This window comes from Rhinoderma darwinii, chromosome 3 (genome assembly GCF_050947455.1).
Source record: "Rhinoderma darwinii isolate aRhiDar2 chromosome 3, aRhiDar2.hap1, whole genome shotgun sequence".
Lineage (NCBI taxonomy): Eukaryota > Metazoa > Chordata > Amphibia > Anura > Rhinodermatidae > Rhinoderma > Rhinoderma darwinii.
In genome coordinates, this window is record NC_134689.1 from 193294934 (window position 1) to 193314365 (window position 19432).

A 19432-nucleotide genomic window follows, 5' to 3' on the forward strand; every position below is an offset into this window, starting at 1 on the left:
ATTGCAAATGCGACATGGCACCGAAAACCATTCCAGCAAAATCATAAATCCAAATGGCGCTCCTTCCCTTCTGAGCCCTGCTGTGGGTCCAAACAGCAGTTTATTACCACATATGGGGTATTGTCGTAATCGGGAGACATTGCTTTACAAATGTTGGGGTGCATTTTCTTCGTTATTCCTTGTAAATAATAAAAATTTCTATGTTGTTTCAGAAAATAAGTACATTTTAATTTTTACAGACTAATTCCAATATATTTAGCGAAAAACCTGTGTGGTCAAAATGCTAACTATACCCCTAGATAAATACCATAAGGGGTCTAGTTTTCGAAATGGGGTCGTTTATGGGCAGTTTCTATCGTTCTGGCAGCTCAAAACCTCTCCAAATGTGCAGTGGGGCCTAAAACATTTTCAAGCAAAATATGAGTCCTGAAAGCCTCCGGGTGCTCCCTTCCATTTGGGGCCCTGCCGTGTGTCCAGGCAGCGCATTAGGGCCACAATGTGGGTATTTTTGAAAACAGGAGAAACAGGGTGATAGATTTTGGGGTGTGTTTCTTCATTTTCATGTTTGCTTTACAAAGAAATTGGTCTTCAAACTGATACTTTTATGAAAAAATTGAAATAAATTTTTTTTTCACCTGTTATGCATTAAATTTAGCAAAAAACTGTGGGGTCAAAATACTTACTATACCCCTAAATAAATACCTTATGGGGGTCTAGCTTTCTAAATGGGGTCATTTGTGGGGGGTTTCCATCACTCTGAGCCCTATGAGACCCTGGCTTGGTGCAGGAAAACAAAATGTACTTTAAAATTTATAAAATTATTATTCAATTTGTAAGTCCTCTAAATTGCTGAAAATGTATTTTATTTTTAAAAAGAGATGGAAATATATATTTAATTTAAAAAATTGCACAGTATGTGTGTACATATGTGACATATTGCAGTTAAAAATAGGGAAAAATTGTAATTTTTACAAAATTTCTTCCATTTTTCTATTTTTTTTATTAATTTCCGCAAATTGTATCAGTCTACTTTTACCACTAAAATAAAGTACAACATGTGACGAAAAAACAATGTCAGAATTACTTGGATATTCAAAACTTTCACAGAGTTATTCTCTGATAAAGTCAGACATACCAGATTTGACAAATCTGGCTTGGTCATTCAGGTACAAACATGCCCAGTCATTAAGGGGTTAAAGAAGCACTCTGGGAATTTGTTGTTTTATCCTACTGGGCATGGTTAATCTCTGTTAAAATATATATTGGTGTTTGTTCTCCATAGTCTCTATACTTGTTTTAACCGCTGTGCGTCATATTGTCCAGCAGCCATCTTTTTTCCTTTTTGCACAGTGGGGCCTGTGGCGGATATGGCTCCCTGAACGTGAGACCTCGATCTCATGCACAGCTCTCTTGCCCCATTCCCATCATGCCCCAGATGCTGTGACGCAGAAGGAGGAGGAGTTTAGAGTGCCAGTTGGTTCCTGTTTCTCTGCGGGGCATAGGGTGGAAAATTGCAGCACAAACCCGAGAGTATAGGTGGAAGGGAAGTAACAGAGAATGACATAAACCAATAGTTCTCAATGGCAGAGACTGACATCTGGCTGCTCTATACAGCAAGTCAGAATACAGTCACTGAAACAAACAGAAGGTAAAAAAAAAAAACAGAACAAAGTAAGTGGTGAGTACAAGAACTGCAAAACAAGTTCATTTATGGGGATTTCTAAAGAGACAAACAAAAAAAGTTTTTCCGGAGTGCTTCTTTAAACACATTAAGCTTTCACCTAGTATCACAGGAACATCAGTATCTATTTATACAGTTGTCGGTACACTATAGTAATATTTTAGTTCCTCTTCTAGTTGCAGAAAATGTACTTGAAGACAGCAAGGAGGCTTCTCCAGAAAACCCAATAGATGTACAAGTAAGAGTCATTTTTCTATTATTTTTTCCAAAAAAAAAAAATGACAGGAACATTTATTTATTTATTTATATTAAACAAACTAAAAAAAAAAAAGGCAATAACATTTGGTCTTCTAAAGTTAGACATATATGGCATATCCAGAAGATCTTGAGAAGGAGTCACCTGATCCCCATCCCGCTTGGTGAGGCGGCTGCAGCATCCAGGCAGGGAATAAGTGGAGTAGTGTCCCACGTGCACTACCATTGATTCATATGTGCGTTATGGAGACAGCCAAGCAAGTGGACTCAGCTGTCTCTGTAACTCGCATAAGAAGCAATGGAGATAGCTGCGCACATGGGCGGCCACCTCGCTACTCATTTTCTGCCTGCACGCTGTGGCACCTCCCCAGATATCATTAGATCTTAGTCAAAATTGTAGTCTCTTCTGTGGATTAACTGGCGCTAAGTAAGGGTATGTTCACAATCAGTCGGGCTCAATGTTTTTGTTACAATTCTTTCCAGTGAAAGTCAACCTGGAAAAATGACACAAAATCACTGGGGAAAGGGAATGCAGCAGATTGTGTGGGGGAAATAACGGCCGCATGATATAAAGCCCGGGTAGTTCCTAATCACATTGAGTGAATGCCCTTTCAAAAATCCCATTTACCAGTATGTTAAAACTTTCAGCAGCAGTTTTTCTGTAATAGGCCTTGTTCACACTACGATTAAAAAAAACTACGTGTAAACGTGTCAAATAAGATAGCGTTTTTGTAAAGTGCTTTTTAAATTACTACAGGCGATTTTTAAGTGTTTTTGTAGTGTTTTTGATGCAATTTGTGCACACTTTCTGCATGAATAGACCGGACTCATCTTTTTTTTTATTTATTTTTTATGCAATGCTTTTTTGAAATGCGCGCATGTGTGTAAAATAAATGCGTCGTGTGCACTAAAGACGCGCTTTCTAATAGATGTCAATAGGAAGCTTAAACCATGTGGGGTTTTTTTTTACACGTTTTTCGCGTCAAATGTAGCGTTCTTGTGAACAGGGCCTTAAAAGACTGTCTATGGCCCAGTTCACAATTTACCGTTTTGATGCATTTTTTTTTTTCCATTCTTTTTCTTTAGGCCTCCTTCACAAACAGAATATTTCGGGCAATTTAAACTGCTATCTAAAAATGGTAGCGTTCTAAAAATGTAACATGCAATTAAGGCGTTTTTAGTGGCGTTTTTTTATTTGGTGTCATTTTCTACATGCTTATTTTTTCTGGCTTTCTTTTGAAGTCCTATAGATAAGCCTATGGGGATAAAAAGCCTGAAAAAACCCCATGCGTAGAGCATTCTCCGTTTGGAAAAAGCTCTACTGACCACAAAATTCCCTCAAAAACGCCACAAACCAAAACCCAGTTGTGCGTAGTGCATTTGATATTTTATTATAGACTTTACTGTAACATCTGGCCGCATTCAAAAACGCTGCAAAAAAACCACCCCGCGCGACACTGTGTGTGAATGAAACCTTTAGGGTATGTTCACACGATAGCAGGCATTTATGTGTGAAAAGACAGACTGTTTTCAGGAGAAAACAGCTGCGTCGTTTCACACGTAATTGCTCCTCCTCGTATTATGCGAAGCGTCTGTGAAGCTCGTAAATCTTGAGCTGCTCTTCATTGACTTCAATGAAGAACGGCTCAAATTACGTTGCAAAGAAGTGCCCTGCACTTCTTTGCCAAGGCAGTCAATTTACGTGTCGTCGTTTGACAGCTGTCAAACGACGACGCGTAAATGACAGGTCGTCTCCACAGTACGTCGGCAAACCCATTCAAATGAATGGGCAGATGTTTGCCGACGTATTGTAGCCCTATTTCCAGACGTAAAACGAGGCATAATATGCCTCGTTTACGTCTGAAAATAGGTCGTGTGAACCCAGCCTGAGTCAAAAACAGTGGAGCCTAAAAGGAGATGGATAACTGAAATGTGTCTGTGAAATGACTCTGAAAGAATTGGTTTTCACAAACTTTCAGCAAAATTTGTAAATATACATTCAGATCATGTTTTTGCTTCATCAGAGTGTCATTTTACCGCGCATGCAAGGAGGTTCAGATGACCAGACACAGAATACAGGGGGCCCGTGCCATGATCAACCTGAAGAAGAGGAGAGAATTCGTGATGACATCTGGCAGAAACATCAGATCTATCTACAGACGCTGGCAGACAACTATTGCCTTGAACAATATCAAGACACCTATGACATGATGTGTAAGCCGCCGCCGAATAATTGGGAAACAGAAATGATGAAACTGTTCGCTCTGGCCTATAACATATTTGTTCTGCTTTCTCTGAGTGCTGTGTGTGTCGTGGCGTTACTGATACATGACAGATTTTCACTCCCCCAATTATTTTCCTTTCTTGACTTTCCTTTGCTTTTTATCACTCCCTTTTGTTTTATTGCTAGAAAAGGTCAATAAAAATATTTTCATTTACTTCCTTATTGGTTTATGGCCCACAGCAAAGCCTCCGGTTCTCCACATGCTTAGTCATGTGATGCCACGAGAGTTCTCCTTTCCTGGGGACCCGGACATAGAGTCCGCTACTGACGAAACTGCTGTGCAACTCATTGAACTTCTCTCTCTACCGGTACTGATGAAATATTCCATCACTGCGCCAATTGTATCCAGGTGAGTTCTGTAAAGAAAACACTCATCGTTTACATCTATCTGTTCTTAATACATTTTGTGTACTTTTTTTTTTTTTTGTCCCAAGTTACTTTTTCTATTTTAGTACCAAAACGGAATCCCAGCCCCATGCACACGACCGTATTTTTCATCAGTAATTATGGTCCGTAATTACGGACCCATTCCTTTCTATTGGCCACGGACACCTTTCGGTATTTTTACTAATGGGTGTCCGTGCTGAAAAATGATAGAACCTGTCCTGTTCTTGTCCGTAATTACAGCACGGACTCTCCCATAGAAGTCTATGGGAACTTCCATAAATACGGACGGCTACTGATGTGCATCCATAAACCATCCGTACGGAAGCGTTGCTAGGCAACATGTCGATGACATCATTTGCAGCCTCCCTGTTTTGTTTTTTACGGATCCATATACACGAATGCAAAACGGACCGTATTTATGGACACCCTTCCGTAAATACTGATTAATTACGGATGCCTCCGGATCCTTATTTACGGACAGTATATACTGATAGATGAAAATACGGTCATGTGCGTGTGCAAGAGGAAATGTTAATTTTCCAAAGTTACGTTTTTCCTACTACTGCCAGGTTGGATCCATTCCTGTTTCTATGAAAAATATCTAAGATAACATGAACCTGAAATAGTACTGTGTAAGGCCCATGCACACGACCATAAAAATCTCTGTAATTGCGGGCCGTAATACAGACCCACCCGGTTCTATTGACCGCGGACACCTTTCTGTATCGCTACGGATAGGTGTCCGTGCCGTAGAACCGAGCCAGGAATTATGTAGCATGTCATACTTTTCGCCCATAATCGCAGGCTGTGTTTACGGGTATGGCCGTGTGCATGAGGCCTTAAGGACCACAAAGCTTGTTTAATCCTTTCGCTCCCAGAACAATTTTCACACACTTGACATATCCAAAAACACACAAAAACTAAATTATAAATGTAAGCAAAAATCATATTATACCCCCATACCTATATATTTTTTAAAGTAGACAAATGCCACCCAGCACATTACAATCATGGGTGCCTCCATGCAATTTTGCACCAAAGCCTTTTTATTTTTTTTTATTATAAAAAGTCATGTTTGTAAACTAAAAACCTGTCCTCAGCAGGGCCTGAGACACACAACACCTCCTAAAAATAAAAGTTCAGGAATTCATACATATTCATATATCTTTGCATAATCACCAGAACTGAATAGACCAAGAATCTCTATGGTCCAGATACCTGGAAACATCCGAGTCCTAGTCAACAAATGTCCTGATGGGCGCAGGGGGTTATTAGATATGCAACTTCTCACCCCTGTAGTAGAAAAAAGATAACCCACCTCTCCACCCAAATCAAATCAGACCGCACATCTCCTCTGTGATTGGAGTAATAACATGTAGAAAAGTTCCTGTGCCCCCCCAGTCAAAAATCACAAGACCATGCAGATAAAAAAAACAGACCGCTAACAATCCTGTCCCTGTACATTTCTCTCCGCCAAGCATTGCCCATTGCTACAGGAAAGTACACCAACTTCTTTGGTGCTGCCCAAACAATCATAAAACAAGTTTATTCTACTCGCAAACCGTGAGGAAAAAGAGCAAATATTAAAATTAAGTTTTACACCGGGTCAATAAGCTGCGTTCTGTAACTCGCCTTTTGCTGTATCGACTACTTCTGGGTCATATCCTCAACACAGTCCTCCCCTCTTCTATACTTGTTTATAAGGCCATTATATAGAATACAACACATGGACAAAATACATAATAACCACTGGGAAAAGAAAGTACCCTATAGAAATGGCAAGATTTAAAAAATGCAATAGTATTAATTGTTCTTATTAGTATTTACTGCGAGTGATGGCAGGAGAAAAGATCACCGCCTGCTACGGTTTCGCTCTCCTCCAGCGCAGTCTAAGGGGGGGTATAGAAACTTCATTTAATCACCCCTCTTACCAGTGAGAGAGGATACGCGCTCTCTGGTTGTCACATAGAAGTTTTTTTTGGCCTCCTACTACAGGGGTGAGAAGGTGGTGGTGGTAGTAGAAGTAGTAGTTGCAAATCTAATGACCCCTGCGCGTAATCAGGACTTTTTCCCAACTGTACTATTGCTGTAATAGAGAGACAATAATGTGTTAGTTGTGTTTATGCTTTTTTAGAATATTGAATGTGCTTTTATTTTCTAGTGTTTCATTAGTGAACAAAGCTGTAGTGGATTTCTATTTTGTGGAGCTGAATATAGAAAAACATTTTGAAGCAATCAGACATTTTTTACTAATGGAAGATGGAGAATTCGCCCAGTCTCTTAGTGATCTGCTCTTTGAAAAGGTGAACTATTTTCATGGATCAGTCCAACTTTCCTGCATGCGTAAAGGGTTGATTTTCTACCATTTAGTTCGTATGACTGATCACGATGTCCCATATATTTGCTTTGATTGTTTTGTATAAAACACTGGTTTAAAGGGTTGATAGTAAAAAGATATTTGGCACATGTGGATTTTGCTGCAGATTCGCAACGGAATCCACGGCAGATTCGCAGTGGAAAAATCTGCCGCGTGTGGACCAGGTCTAAGAATCCTATGTTTTATTGATAATGGACTGTTTTACTGTACATTTGTGTGAAGTGTCCGTTTCCCTTGCTCCATATGTTTCCCAGCTTGTATCGGGTCAGACGGTCAGCGCGCTGTTTACTCCCTTGGTTCTGAACTCCATACTGAACAAAGCTCTGCAGTACGGTCTACACGGGGACTCTCATCTGGCCTCCAATCTCTCTTTTGCGCTTAAATACATCCCTGAAGTGTTGACGCCTACAGCCCCTGATACATTAGGCTGTTTGGAATTAAAATATAAGGTAAGCTCCTCTACATTTTTTTTTTTAACTTCTTTATAAGTTAGTATTTTATTAAGTGATATTATTTTCTCTCTATGGTACTTCACCTATTGTATGTCCATCTGTTTCATGTCCTTAAATCCTTTTTCTCAATACAATACTCCCTTCTGTGAGCTTTAACGTGTTTTTATCTCGTTCTCCGTATAATTGAGGCAAATAAATGTATGTTTTGCAGTTCTGTTCACACGGTTATTGGTTTGTGTTGGGGTTTTCCCTGTATGTTTGACTGAAAGAATAGCGCAATCTGCAGCATCGGTCCTAGTTTGAAAACTGATCCGGTGCAGCTTTCATTGCTCCGTTATAAACAGAAGATATTACGCAGTTTAGCTCCGACTATTCTTCTTATGAGCAATAAAGAGAAAGGGGGGGGGGGGGTAGTGGCACCTGCTCTGAGCATGTCCCTGGCAATAGTGGTCGGTTGTGCCCTTTCAGGCCCCCTTAACCACTGACTTAACAAAATCGTTTGCATATCGTTGAACTGCCACCAGTGTAGAATGACCGAAAATGTGAAAAACTCCAACATTGCACAAAGTTTTTGCCTTTTATAACTATATATTAAATTCTATATTAATGTGGTGCCAGTCTGAATAGCCATTCTATTCTCAGAAAGGGAAACAAGTTGAAACCATGTGACATGGAAATATTTGTGCCGTTTTCTGAGAGGATCTCAAGGAGCGGTACATGAGAAATGGCTGATACCACGTGTGTTTGACACCTTGTATTTTAATAAAGTTCAATAATCTGCTGAAACTTGTATAAAATTCTGTTTCTGGTCTTCCGTAGGTCGATTGGCCGCTAAACATTGTCATAACGGATTCCTGCATAAACAAGTACAATAAGATTTTCTCTTTTCTCCTACAATTGAAACACATGGTTTGGACGCTGAGAGATGTTTGGTTTCATTTAAAACAGACCGGTAAAGCTCTTCCCTATTATTACAGTGAAACATCATTTTCTTAACCCCTTTAATTTTGGGTTTTCTTTTTCGTTTTTTCCTCCCCACCTTCCAAAAGTCAGAACTTTTTGATTTTTCCATTGACATAGTTGTATAAGGGCACGTTGTTTGCGGGGCAAGTTGTAGTTTTTAATGACTCCATCTAATGTACATTATAATGTACTGGGAAGCTGAAAAAAAAATATTTGTGGCGTGAAATGGGAAAAAGCAGCGATTCGTCAATTGTTTTTTGGATTTCGTTTTTACGGCGTTCACCTTGTGATTAAAAATGACATGTTAACTGTATTCTATGGGTGTATACAACTACGGAGGGACCAAATTAATATAGTTTTTTTTTATGTCTTACCACTTTTACAAATAAATAATTATTTGTTCAAAAAGTAAAATTATTTTGTTTCACCATATTCTGAGAGTCATAATTTTTATTTATTTTTTGTCGTTTGAGGGCTTGTGTTTTGCGTGGGAGCTGTAGTTTATATTGGTACTATTTTGCGGTGCATGTGACTTTTTAATCACTTTTTATTCCATTTTTTTTGGGAGCTAAGGTAACAAAAAAAAATGCAATTCCGGCAGAATATTTTTACATTTTTTACAGCATTCACAATACAGGTTAAATAATGTTATATTAGAATATTTCTGACTTTTACAGCGACGGAGATACCAAATATGTTCTTTTTTTTTGTTTTTTTTTATAAATTCTTGCATACGGGGAAAAATGGGAAAAGGGGAGTTTGAACGTTTCCTATTTGTTTTGTACATTAAAAAAACACTAACAGTTTCTTTTTATTTCCCTAATGGACTTCAACTTGCGATCGTTGCTGGTTTTTAGCGGTTCCTATTAAGCCCAACCTCTGGCAGGGCTTAATAGTAGCAAAAAGTTGGCAGACCTGGGGGCCTTCATTAGGCCCCCAGGCTGTTGAGACAACCATCTGAACCCAGCGATAGCATCTCCGATACCAGCTGTTTCTGTGCGGTATTGGCTGTATGTTGCAGCCAACACCCGCTGGGTATGTAGCGGGATCAGACCATGAGCCTTCTCCGTACTCTGTCTTGGCGGCGGTATTTACAAGACATCACCAAGGAGTTAAGGGAAACTCTTCTTTTGAATTTACTACATTCCACAGTTAGCTACTTGATAGTTTCTTCATCTTTTCTCCAGATTCTAAACCTAAATTTTGCTGGTTTCTTGTTACCAGAAAGCAGTGCATCGTGGGAGTCCAGATAACCGTTATATAGTTAATATGGCCTGACACAGGCTGCCGGCTGTGCCATGACAAAGAATAGGCATATTACACTTTATGGCTAAACAGCATGAGGTCTTATTTAGATAACCATAAGGTGGCTATATGACAGCCGCAAATCCCAGAACGACCGTAGGTCTAATGACTTGAACTAACCGCATCATAGTTTTCTGTAAAACGGTTAAACACGACCACATATAACAGCCGTCTAAATGAGACCTCATTTCGAAATCGTAGTAATAATTATCAATGGCTGAAACTACAAGAAGTAACTGAAAATCGGTACAAAAACAGTTTAACAAAGTATTTGCAAGTTGTTTAGCATTTATGTAGATTAAAACTATGAAATTGTAAAAGGAGTTTAATGCTTTGACTTTTGTTGTAGTACATCATATACTGCATAATAATTGTAAGAACATATACATTGTCTTGTAAACCTTATTCTAAAGCTCTTCACATTTACATGGTGGCTTATTTGGCGTGCTAGTTTATCTATATAGATTTATTACAAGACTAATAAAATAGAAAACCAAATTGTAAAAAGATTTTAGTGCAATAACCTCTGTAACCATTATAATACACCTAATATAGTGTTTGTTGTAAAAACGACAAAAATAATTTCTGAATCATTTCTGGCTCATTTTAGTCATTGACCGACCATGCAGTAGTTGAAGAAGCACGGTGCTGCTGCTTTGTTCTCCTGATCGGTGGGGGTCACATCGATCCTACTCCCATGACCAGACATTGATGGCATATCCTAGTAATATGTCATCAATGGGCCACATTTATCAAAACCCCCAACAGAAAAACTGGCCTTGTTGCCCATAGCAACCCATCACAATATAGCGCCATTTGGGCTTAAAATTTAATTTCATCATCTCCCAATCTTAACTACAGTGAAAATTCTGAAGTGAACTTTGGTTCAGAATCATGAAGACATGGATTAAGTGTGAGAGAACAGTAAGAAGACTGTCTAATATCTTTTTATGTCCGTTTCCTGTACAGCTCTAGTGAATCAAGCTTCTAGTTCTGTCCAGTATCGACAACTTCAGCTCTACCGCCATGAAATGCAGCACTTTGTGAAGGTTATTCAGGGTTATATTTCTAACCAGATTCTACACGTCACTTGGAGTGAATTCAAAAGTAAACTTCATACCGTCAGCAACCTGGAGGAGATTCGCAAGACGCACACAGAATATCTCAATAAGGCGCTCTTTAGGTAGTAACCAACATGTTCAACTGAACTCATTATATTTAGGAATATATATACTATCTAATATTGTCTAAATAAGCTATCTAATATATATAATCTATACAATAATATGGGACGGGTATATTTAAACCACTATATATAGAGTATTCGTCTTCTGTGTGTCTCATATGATGGTTTGCAAAGTGTTACAATGCTCTCTGCTTTGCATATTTGATAATATTAAACATTGCTGTTAATCTGTCCGATTAATATGCTTTACATTATTATGTGAGCTCTCACAAGCACCTATTGTATACACTATTTTATCTTTTTTTGTGACCCATTTTCAGAATTTTCCACTTTTAATTGTAATTCCCCATACCTCATAAAGATAGAGCTGTTACAAACAAACGGGATTACAAAAAACTGTGGAAAGGGAAAACAGAGGTGCTGACCATGGCAATGAATCGGATATGGCATTACACGTTCTTACATTAATTTGCAAATTAGCATTTGTATACTGATGGATTGCTACTGGTTGATGCTGCATTATATACAACCGGAAAGGAAAAAAAATCTTTAGCGCGCTCTTAAATCAGATTTTTTATTTTTTTTTCCCCCGCTGCATGTAATTGAGTTTTCTATACCTCATTCAATTGTACTGTACTTTTGTTAGAGCTTTTTCGATACAGAACCCACATTGAAAATTGGCAACAAATACACCACATGTGAACATGGCCGTGGTGTTTTCAGCAGTTTACAAATGATGGCATTTTCTGATTCATTTGTTTGTCCTCCAGGGGACTGCTGACTGAGAAAGCTGCCCCATTAATGAACGTGATCCACAGCATCTTCAGTCTTATTCTGAAATTCCGGACACAGTTAATCTCTCAGTCATGGACGTGTGACAAGGAAAAGCAGGTGGCTAGTCATCCCAACTATGGATTGATGCAGCAGTCCTATGACACCTTCAAGTATTACTCTGATTTCCTATTTGAAGGTAAGTTTATTAGTAGTTCTTTTCTATGATCTTCTAGCTTGAACACTATAGAGGCATTAATGTGTGGCCTTTTTTTGGGCTAAAACCAGCAATCTAGGCTGGCCTAAACTTGTTTGGTGCTCTGTTCAGTACTTTCTATTGACTTCTTGTTTATGGTTTACCATATAGTGCCCAAATGACACAATCATACAGTGTACAAATTGCCATCAGGTGCCCAAATAACACTGCTAGGCTGTTGCCTCAATAACACTGTCCAATCAATAAACTAGGGATAACTTTGAGCAAGAAATGTGGGATCTGGGGTGCAAGCTCCAGGTGCCCAGTTCAGCAGGGCTAGTGGTGCCCCCTTGAGTAGTGATGTAGGGATCACTTGTGTACATCCCTAAATTGAAAAATATCAAGGAAAATGTTTTAATTTTTTTCCTGTTTTCTAGATCCGTTCTGAATTTGTTAAAAAACAAAAAACAAAACACCAATGTCTGTTATCATAGCATTTGTTACTGTGGTACTGATTGAATATGTGTAAAACGAGATTGTTTCATACTGGTGGCTTTATTTCATAATACCCTAGAAACAATGTTTGCCTTTTGTGTTACAGTGGTAACCAAGCTTGTAAATCGAGGATATCAACCACATCTGGAAGATTTCTTATTGCGGATTAACTTTAATAGTTACTACAAAGAGAACTGAACCGCATACGGACACTTCCCTATAATATGTGCAATATGAGTGTAAAATAAAGATTAACATTTTTATAAAAACAAATTATTTTCTCGGAGTCTGTGCTGCATCTCACATTGCGTTGGGTCTGAACAATAAATTATTTGATAGAATAGTTTATAACTGTATAATATATTGTGTGTGTTTCCACTTAATGTGCACTCCTTGTTGTGAATATGAGAATAAACTAGTAGATTCTAGGGAGCAGTGGATTTTCTGGGTACTGGCAGAGGCATCCTCACTGTGTAATACACTTAGACATCACTTCCTATGTAGTGGTGTAGGTTTCAAAACAGCCCCTATATGCCCCAAATTATTACGTTAGAGTAGAATTATCTGGTCTCTTTGGCCACTCAATTTAATGTCAGCACTCATTGAGTTATTAGAGTTAAATTCTTCAGTCACGCCCCTGTCCTTACACATCGTTGGCGATTTGGTCCTGGGTGGTAGACTGGCTTATCCACCAGCATCCTGGACGCCGCAGTCAAAATCTTCCATCACTCTGGGACTGATGAGGATAATCCACACGTAGAGTGATAGGGAGTGGGGAAGGAGCGCATGCCTTCTCCCATCGGTCTAACCTCTTCACACCCACTTGCAGCCTCTGCTGGTAACTAACAGAGGGATACAGAATCAAAATGCTATACAGAAGTTGTGATTTTACAGTTCAGGGCAAATGCAAAACCGTGCTGTGAAATAGTGAATTAATTGCGCAGCCCTAGGTACAGCCTTGCCAGGACCTTCCTCCTCAATTACAATTTCCTGCACTCCATGGTGTGGGTGTACCAAGAAAAAATAAGGGCAGATTCACACGAGCGTTGCGTTTTTGCGCGCGCAAACAACGCAGCGTTTTGCGCGCGCAAAAACCATTTGACAGCTGCGTGTGTCATCCGTGTCTGATGCGCGGCTGCGTGATTTTCGCGCAGCCGCCATCATAGAGATGAGGCTAGTCGACGGCCGTCACTGTTCAAGGTGCTGAAAGAGCTAACTCTTTCAGCACCCTCGACAGTGAATGCCGAACACAATATCGCAAAACCTGTAGAAAAAAAAGAAAAAGTTCGTACTTACCGAGAACTTCCCGGCCGTTTCCTTGGTGACGCGTCCTTGGTGACGCGCCTCTCTTGACATCGGGCCCCACCTCCCTGGATGACGCGCCTCTCTTGACATCGGGCCCCACCTCCCTGGATGACGCGCCAGTCCATGTGACCGCTGCAGCCTGTGCTTGGCCTGTGATTGGCTGGAGCTGTCACTTGGACTTAATTGTCATCCTGGGAGTTCAGACTGGAGGAAGAAGCCGGGAGTTAGCGGTAAGTCAGAACTTCGGTTTTTTTTCTACAGGTTCATGTATATTGGGATCGGAAGTCACGGTCCATGGTGCTGAAACAGTTTAACTCTTTCAGCACCATGGACAGTGACTATCTCCGGACGTCGCGTACCGATAATTTTTTTGCCGGGTTCGGCCAAAACGAGTTTGGCCGAACCCGGTGAAGTTCGGTACGTTTGTCCGGCTTCGCTCATCGCAAAGACACTCCGTTTGGATGTTCGGAAACAGAAAAGCACGTGGTGCTTTTCTGTTTTCATTCATCCTTTTCACTGCTGTTGCGCGAATCACGCTCGTCCCACGGAAGTGCTTCCGTGTGGTGCGCGTGATTATCACGCACCCATTGACTTCAATGGGTGCGTGATGCGCGAAATACGCAGAGTTATTGAACCTGTCGCGCTTTTTGCGCAGCAGACAAACGCTGCGCAAAAAGCACGGACTGTCTGTACTGCCCCATAGACTTGTATTGGTCCATGCGTGCCGCGTGAAAACCACGCGCCCCGCACGGACCGAATACACGCTCGTGTGAATCCCCCCTAAGTCAGTGGAAAAATGTTAAGTTCAAATTATATATATTTTTTATTATCAGAATATATTTAAACGGTACTTTTGGGGCAGTTTTCCTGCCAAATGTTCCTTCCACAATAATTTTGTAGGATACATTTAATTATACCCAATCCAATAGATGTTGATTTTTGTTTTTTTAAACTGAATTTTGGCTGACTCCTGTTTCTGTTAATTCCAGTTGTTTTGGAAAGATTTCACAAATACATAGGAATGTACACGCACACGCACACACCATAATATATATAATAAGGGATACCTCTGTTTGATGTAGATAATCGTGTGAAGCCATTTGCTTTAACAAGGGTTGTCCCAGAATCGACAATTATCCCCTATCCCCACAGGGCTGTGTCTAAGGAAAGAGAACTGGAACTGAGGCGGCACAGGAAGACTGGTGGGAACTGGGCTAAGCTGTATCTGTGCTAGGGCCTGTAGCTTCAGCAGGGTTCTGGAGAGAAAGAGGTGGTTGGGGAGGTAGAGGTAGCCCACACTATTATGAGAGGTGGTTAGAGGAGGAACGTAAAGGAAACGTTCAGGATAGTCAAAGTGAAAAGGAAGCCTTCAGTTTCCAGCTAAACTACAACAACTTAAAAATAGCCGAGTTCTCATACAATAGGTCTATCGGAGCCTTCTGGCAGAGCAGCCAGCCACCACCAAATACAAAAGGGGCGTTCGGTCCGAACCACGAAGACGCAGCCACCATCTAACGGCCTACTAGGCCTGAGCGGACTTCTTGTATCAAGGGAGAACAACAAGCCAGCTATCCTGCTAGCCTGCTCCACCTATATATAGTTCTAACTACATGATGTACCTCCCATAGCTAGAAGAATATATATGAGTGAAGAATGCACCATCACCAACGGCAAACTAATTGCTGAGCTAACAGTAGAATTTACTAAGCAGCTGCTTATATATGGGATGTCACAATGTTTAGGGAAAAATCATATAATTCTATGACATCATAATTGCCAGCTGTAGGATATATATGTAGTATCCTAATGTCCAGGAAGTAGTCACATAAATCTAAGACAACATAATCATTGGCAGTTACTTATATTCTGTAACCTATAAGATGTAATAATGTCCAGGCAAAGGTCACACAATTCTATGGCTTCATAATCGTCAGCTGCTGCTTGTATTTGTTATTGCATAATGTCCAGGGAAAGGTTATATGACTAAGGGCCTGTTCACATCACCGTTCATTTCCGTTCCGGGGTTCCGTCGGAGGTTTCCATCGGGTGAACCCCGCAACGGAAAGTGAAAGTACAGCTTCCGTTTTAGTCACCATTGATCTCAATGGTGACGGAAACATCGCTAATGCTTTTCGTTCGTCACTATTCCGGCAGGTTTCACTTTCCGTTGCGGGGTTCACCCGACGGAAACCTCTGACAGAACCCCGGAACGGAATGCGAACGGTGATGTGAACAGGCCCTATGACATATAAATTATCAGCTGCTATTTATATATGTGATGTTATAATAATCAAGAAAAAAAAAATTACAATTCTCTGACAACATAATCAGCTGTTTATTATATATTTGATGTCGTAATTCAATTATATAATTGCCTGCAGCTACTTATATACGTGATATAATGCCCAGGGAAAGTTGACATAATTCTAGAACATCATAATCATTGGCAGCTGGTCATAGACTGTTACATATGTGTTGTAATACATTTCATAGAAAATTTGCAAGGAGGATGAACTAAATTCTCTCTTCCACCTTTTGCAGCCTATGAACCGTACACAAAGTATCCTGGCCCGGGATCCAGGTGCGATGTAGATACGTTGTGGTGTTGTATTATTGTCTTGCAGGTCCCTGGAGGCGCAGGCAGTGGAATCATTAGGAGGTAGAGAACAGAATTTTTTTGAGTACTCATAGTAAAACCCTTTTCTTGTCCAGTTCATTGGGGGATGCAGACTAAGTATATGCTGTTGCCACTAGGAGGCATGACACTTTGAACGAAAATGACTCCTCCTACAGGATATATACCCTGGCCACAGACAATGAGCTATTCAGTCTGTCTGCAAGCAATAGAAGCAGATACAAGGTAAGAGAAGTATGTCAAACACTAGTGGGTAATCCCTCAAACTGACAACGCTAAACTAAAAAGCTTGAAACAATTGGGTGGGAGCTGTGTCCCCCAATGAACTGGACAAGAAAATTATTTTACAGTGAGTACTCAACAAAAATCCTGTTTTTGTGTTTGTTACATTGGGGGACACAGTACGCACCCTCAGATGAGGACAAAAAGGGAGCCTGCCATCCTTACACCATCCAAGATAATCTTTCCATGTACCATGGTAAATGCAGGCTGAAGACTTTCTAGCCTTAAAAGGGAATGTGTTGCTAGAAATTTTTTATTAAATAATTTTTCACAAGTCAGGAAATATAAATTAGATTCTAATTTATAACATTTCCATGTGCTGGGCACTAGAGGGAGCAGTTCCAAAAAGTGCAGCATGGTCAATGTGGTAAAGCAACCGCATTGCTTTATGCTGCAAATTTGTGGTAGACACACTCTCTCTAGTGTCCGCACACAATCCCCCCTCCCTTATTCTGGCTAGTGCCAGGAGGAGGGGTTTGAATCTTCATACCTCCTACACTGTGTGCTGCCGTTTTCTGAGTGACTGCACAGTGTAGGAGGATTAGATACAGTGCTCAGCAGACAGTATAACATGAACATAATACACACATCACATACACTAACACAAATTACCTGCTCCTGCCTCCGCTGGTCTACGCTCCTCTTCCTTGCGCCTTCGCTTCCTTGAACATATGGCCAGAAGTAGTCATCTTACTGTCCGGCCGCGGCTTCTGGTCCACATGAAAATGGCGCCGGATTTCGCTCTGCGAACGAGCTTCGTTTTGGTCTGTGTGGGAGCGGCACATGCGCCATTCCTACACAGACTGCGTACGCTTCAGAGAACGGAACGGCTCCCATTCGCATTCTCTATGGGGTTGTAGCTCTGTATGTGTCGGTAATCAATACATACAGAGATGAAAAAAAAAATGGCAGCCCTCATAGAGAAGTAAAAGTAAGAACAAAGTAAAAAGTAAAACATGAGAACACAAATAATTAAAATTTATGTTAATATCCTATTAAAAGCAATATGATAAACGCACGTTGGGGTGGATTCTGGCTGCATTTATCCTGTTCTATTACCATGGGTATGTGAGTGTTCATTTATTCCTTCAGTATTTTGGGTTACATATTTTTTTGATCTTTGATACTTTATCATGTCATTTGGTACTGGTGCAGCTATGTCTGCTGCCTTATTATGACTAAACCATCTAAATACATTTATACAGTCTGAAATACTCTATATATATATATTGATGTTTACTACTGTATTATCTTGTGTACAGACCATTGTTTTACAGGTATTTATACACATCATTTAAAGGACGCATATGCACTTTATTGACCTGCTTATCACATAGCCGCATGGTTTGATTTCATTTACCAGCCCATGATCCCTGTTTTTACTGTGGTTTTTTGGATTCTTTTTATTTTGTACCACTATTGTTCAATAAAGTTTTTGTACATTTACTATTTCTTTATCTCTCAGTGTCAATCTTTCTCTTTTGGTTTTCTATTTGCATTTTTTGATGCGGTTAGGGTTTTACGCCCTGAAATCAACCCAGTGGTCCACACATATTTATATGTGCGACTTACCTTGGACCTTTGGGGTTATAGATTTCTGTTGCTCCTTCTTTTTGAATCGGTTCTATATGGTGAGTATAAGGCTGGATTCACACCAGCACATTAAGTCCTTAAAGGACGGAACGTATTTCGGCCACAAGTCCCGGACCGAACACACTGCAGGGAGCCAGGCTCCTAGCATCAGTTATGTACGATACTAGGAGTCCCTGCCTCTCCGTGGAACTACTGTCCTGTACTGAAAAATAGGATTACAGTACGGGACAGTTGTCCCGCAGCGAGGCAGGGACTCCTAGCATCGTACATAACTATGATGCTAGGAGCCCGGCTCCCTGCAGTGTGTTCGGTCCGGGACTTGCGGCCGAAATACGTTCCATCCATTACGGACGTAATGTGCTCGTGTGAATCCAGCCTAACACTCTCTGACATCATTAAAGACAATTTGTCTGTTCGAAACGCATGACGTTTGTATTTTAACACTCTCTATACCACGGATGTTGGAATAAAGATCTGTACATTTGATCCTTTGCCTGGGTGCTGGCTGTATCTTTCGTTTGTATGCTAGGCCCTGGAAGAGCCTGGTGATGCCGATATACTGTATCTCCACACTAGTAAGAGTAGAGACTGATTTGGTGCCCAAACGAAGCAGCAGCGCAGTGAGACTGCCAGATAGTGAAACGTGATTCATCACTTTAGAAAACACGTTTCCACTGCATCAGAATCCATAAACAGTAACAAAACTGTGGAATATAAAACATAACATTTAATGACAAAGACCACCAAATACTACCAGAACATGAAAGACGCGCCCTAAAACCAAACTGAGTTGCAAACAAACAAAAATACATATATTTTGTCCCAGGGACACCGGAACTACTCAGGGGACCTGAAGAAACCGTGCCACAGTGGACTCGAAGACCAGCTCCCCATCAGGTTTCCTAGCGGGGAGGGGTCTTGAGTTACAAAGAGGCTCGATGATTTTAGGCAGCATGGTTAGCTGCTAGTCGGTTATAAAGCTTTTTAGATCTTTAGTATAACCCATACTACTACTGTTTGTCTGGAGATTGCATGACTGTGTGCTTGATTTTATGCACCTGTTTGCGGAGGGTGTGGCTAAACGTCAGAACTCATTAAATAGGAAGAGTGTTCACATAATTTTGGCTATATAGTGCAATATTTAGAAACACATTCAAAGCAAATGTAGAAAAACTACTCCTATTTGAAACAAGCTCTTTTTTGTTTTAGTATGAGAAAGTTATTACTTCTGTCCCCGTCCCCCCCAATTGGTACGACAATGAATG

At 40.4% G+C, this 19432-nt stretch overlaps 1 protein-coding gene and 1 long non-coding RNA gene across 3 annotated transcripts in view; one reads left to right on the forward strand and one right to left on the reverse strand.

The window, feature by feature from the left end:
* The window catches only part of TUBGCP6 (tubulin gamma complex component 6), a 38467-nt gene extending 25687 nt beyond the window's left edge, over window positions 1-12780 (forward strand). For both annotated transcript variants that reach the window (XM_075857195.1, XM_075857196.1), the window contains exons 18-26: window positions 1858-1919; window positions 3961-4150; window positions 4401-4569; window positions 6769-6910; window positions 7239-7433; window positions 8256-8388; window positions 10674-10887; window positions 11661-11860; window positions 12459-12780. In XM_075857195.1, the coding sequence (XP_075713310.1) occupies window positions 1858-1919; window positions 3961-4150; window positions 4401-4569; window positions 6769-6910; window positions 7239-7433; window positions 8256-8388; window positions 10674-10887; window positions 11661-11860; window positions 12459-12550 (1397 nt within the window). In that variant the 3' untranslated portion in view covers window positions 12551-12780. The remainder of the gene's footprint in view (window positions 1-1857; window positions 1920-3960; window positions 4151-4400; window positions 4570-6768; window positions 6911-7238; window positions 7434-8255; window positions 8389-10673; window positions 10888-11660; window positions 11861-12458) is intronic.
* Window positions 12781-12907: 127 nt separating this feature from the next.
* On the reverse strand, window positions 12908-15331 carry LOC142747948 (uncharacterized). Its single transcript, XR_012882099.1, has 2 exons — window positions 14725-15331; window positions 12908-13194 (listed from the first exon to the last, which is right to left on the reverse strand). It is a non-coding gene; the product is annotated as an uncharacterized LOC142747948 (long non-coding RNA).
* Window positions 15332-19432: the final 4101 nt, after the last annotated feature.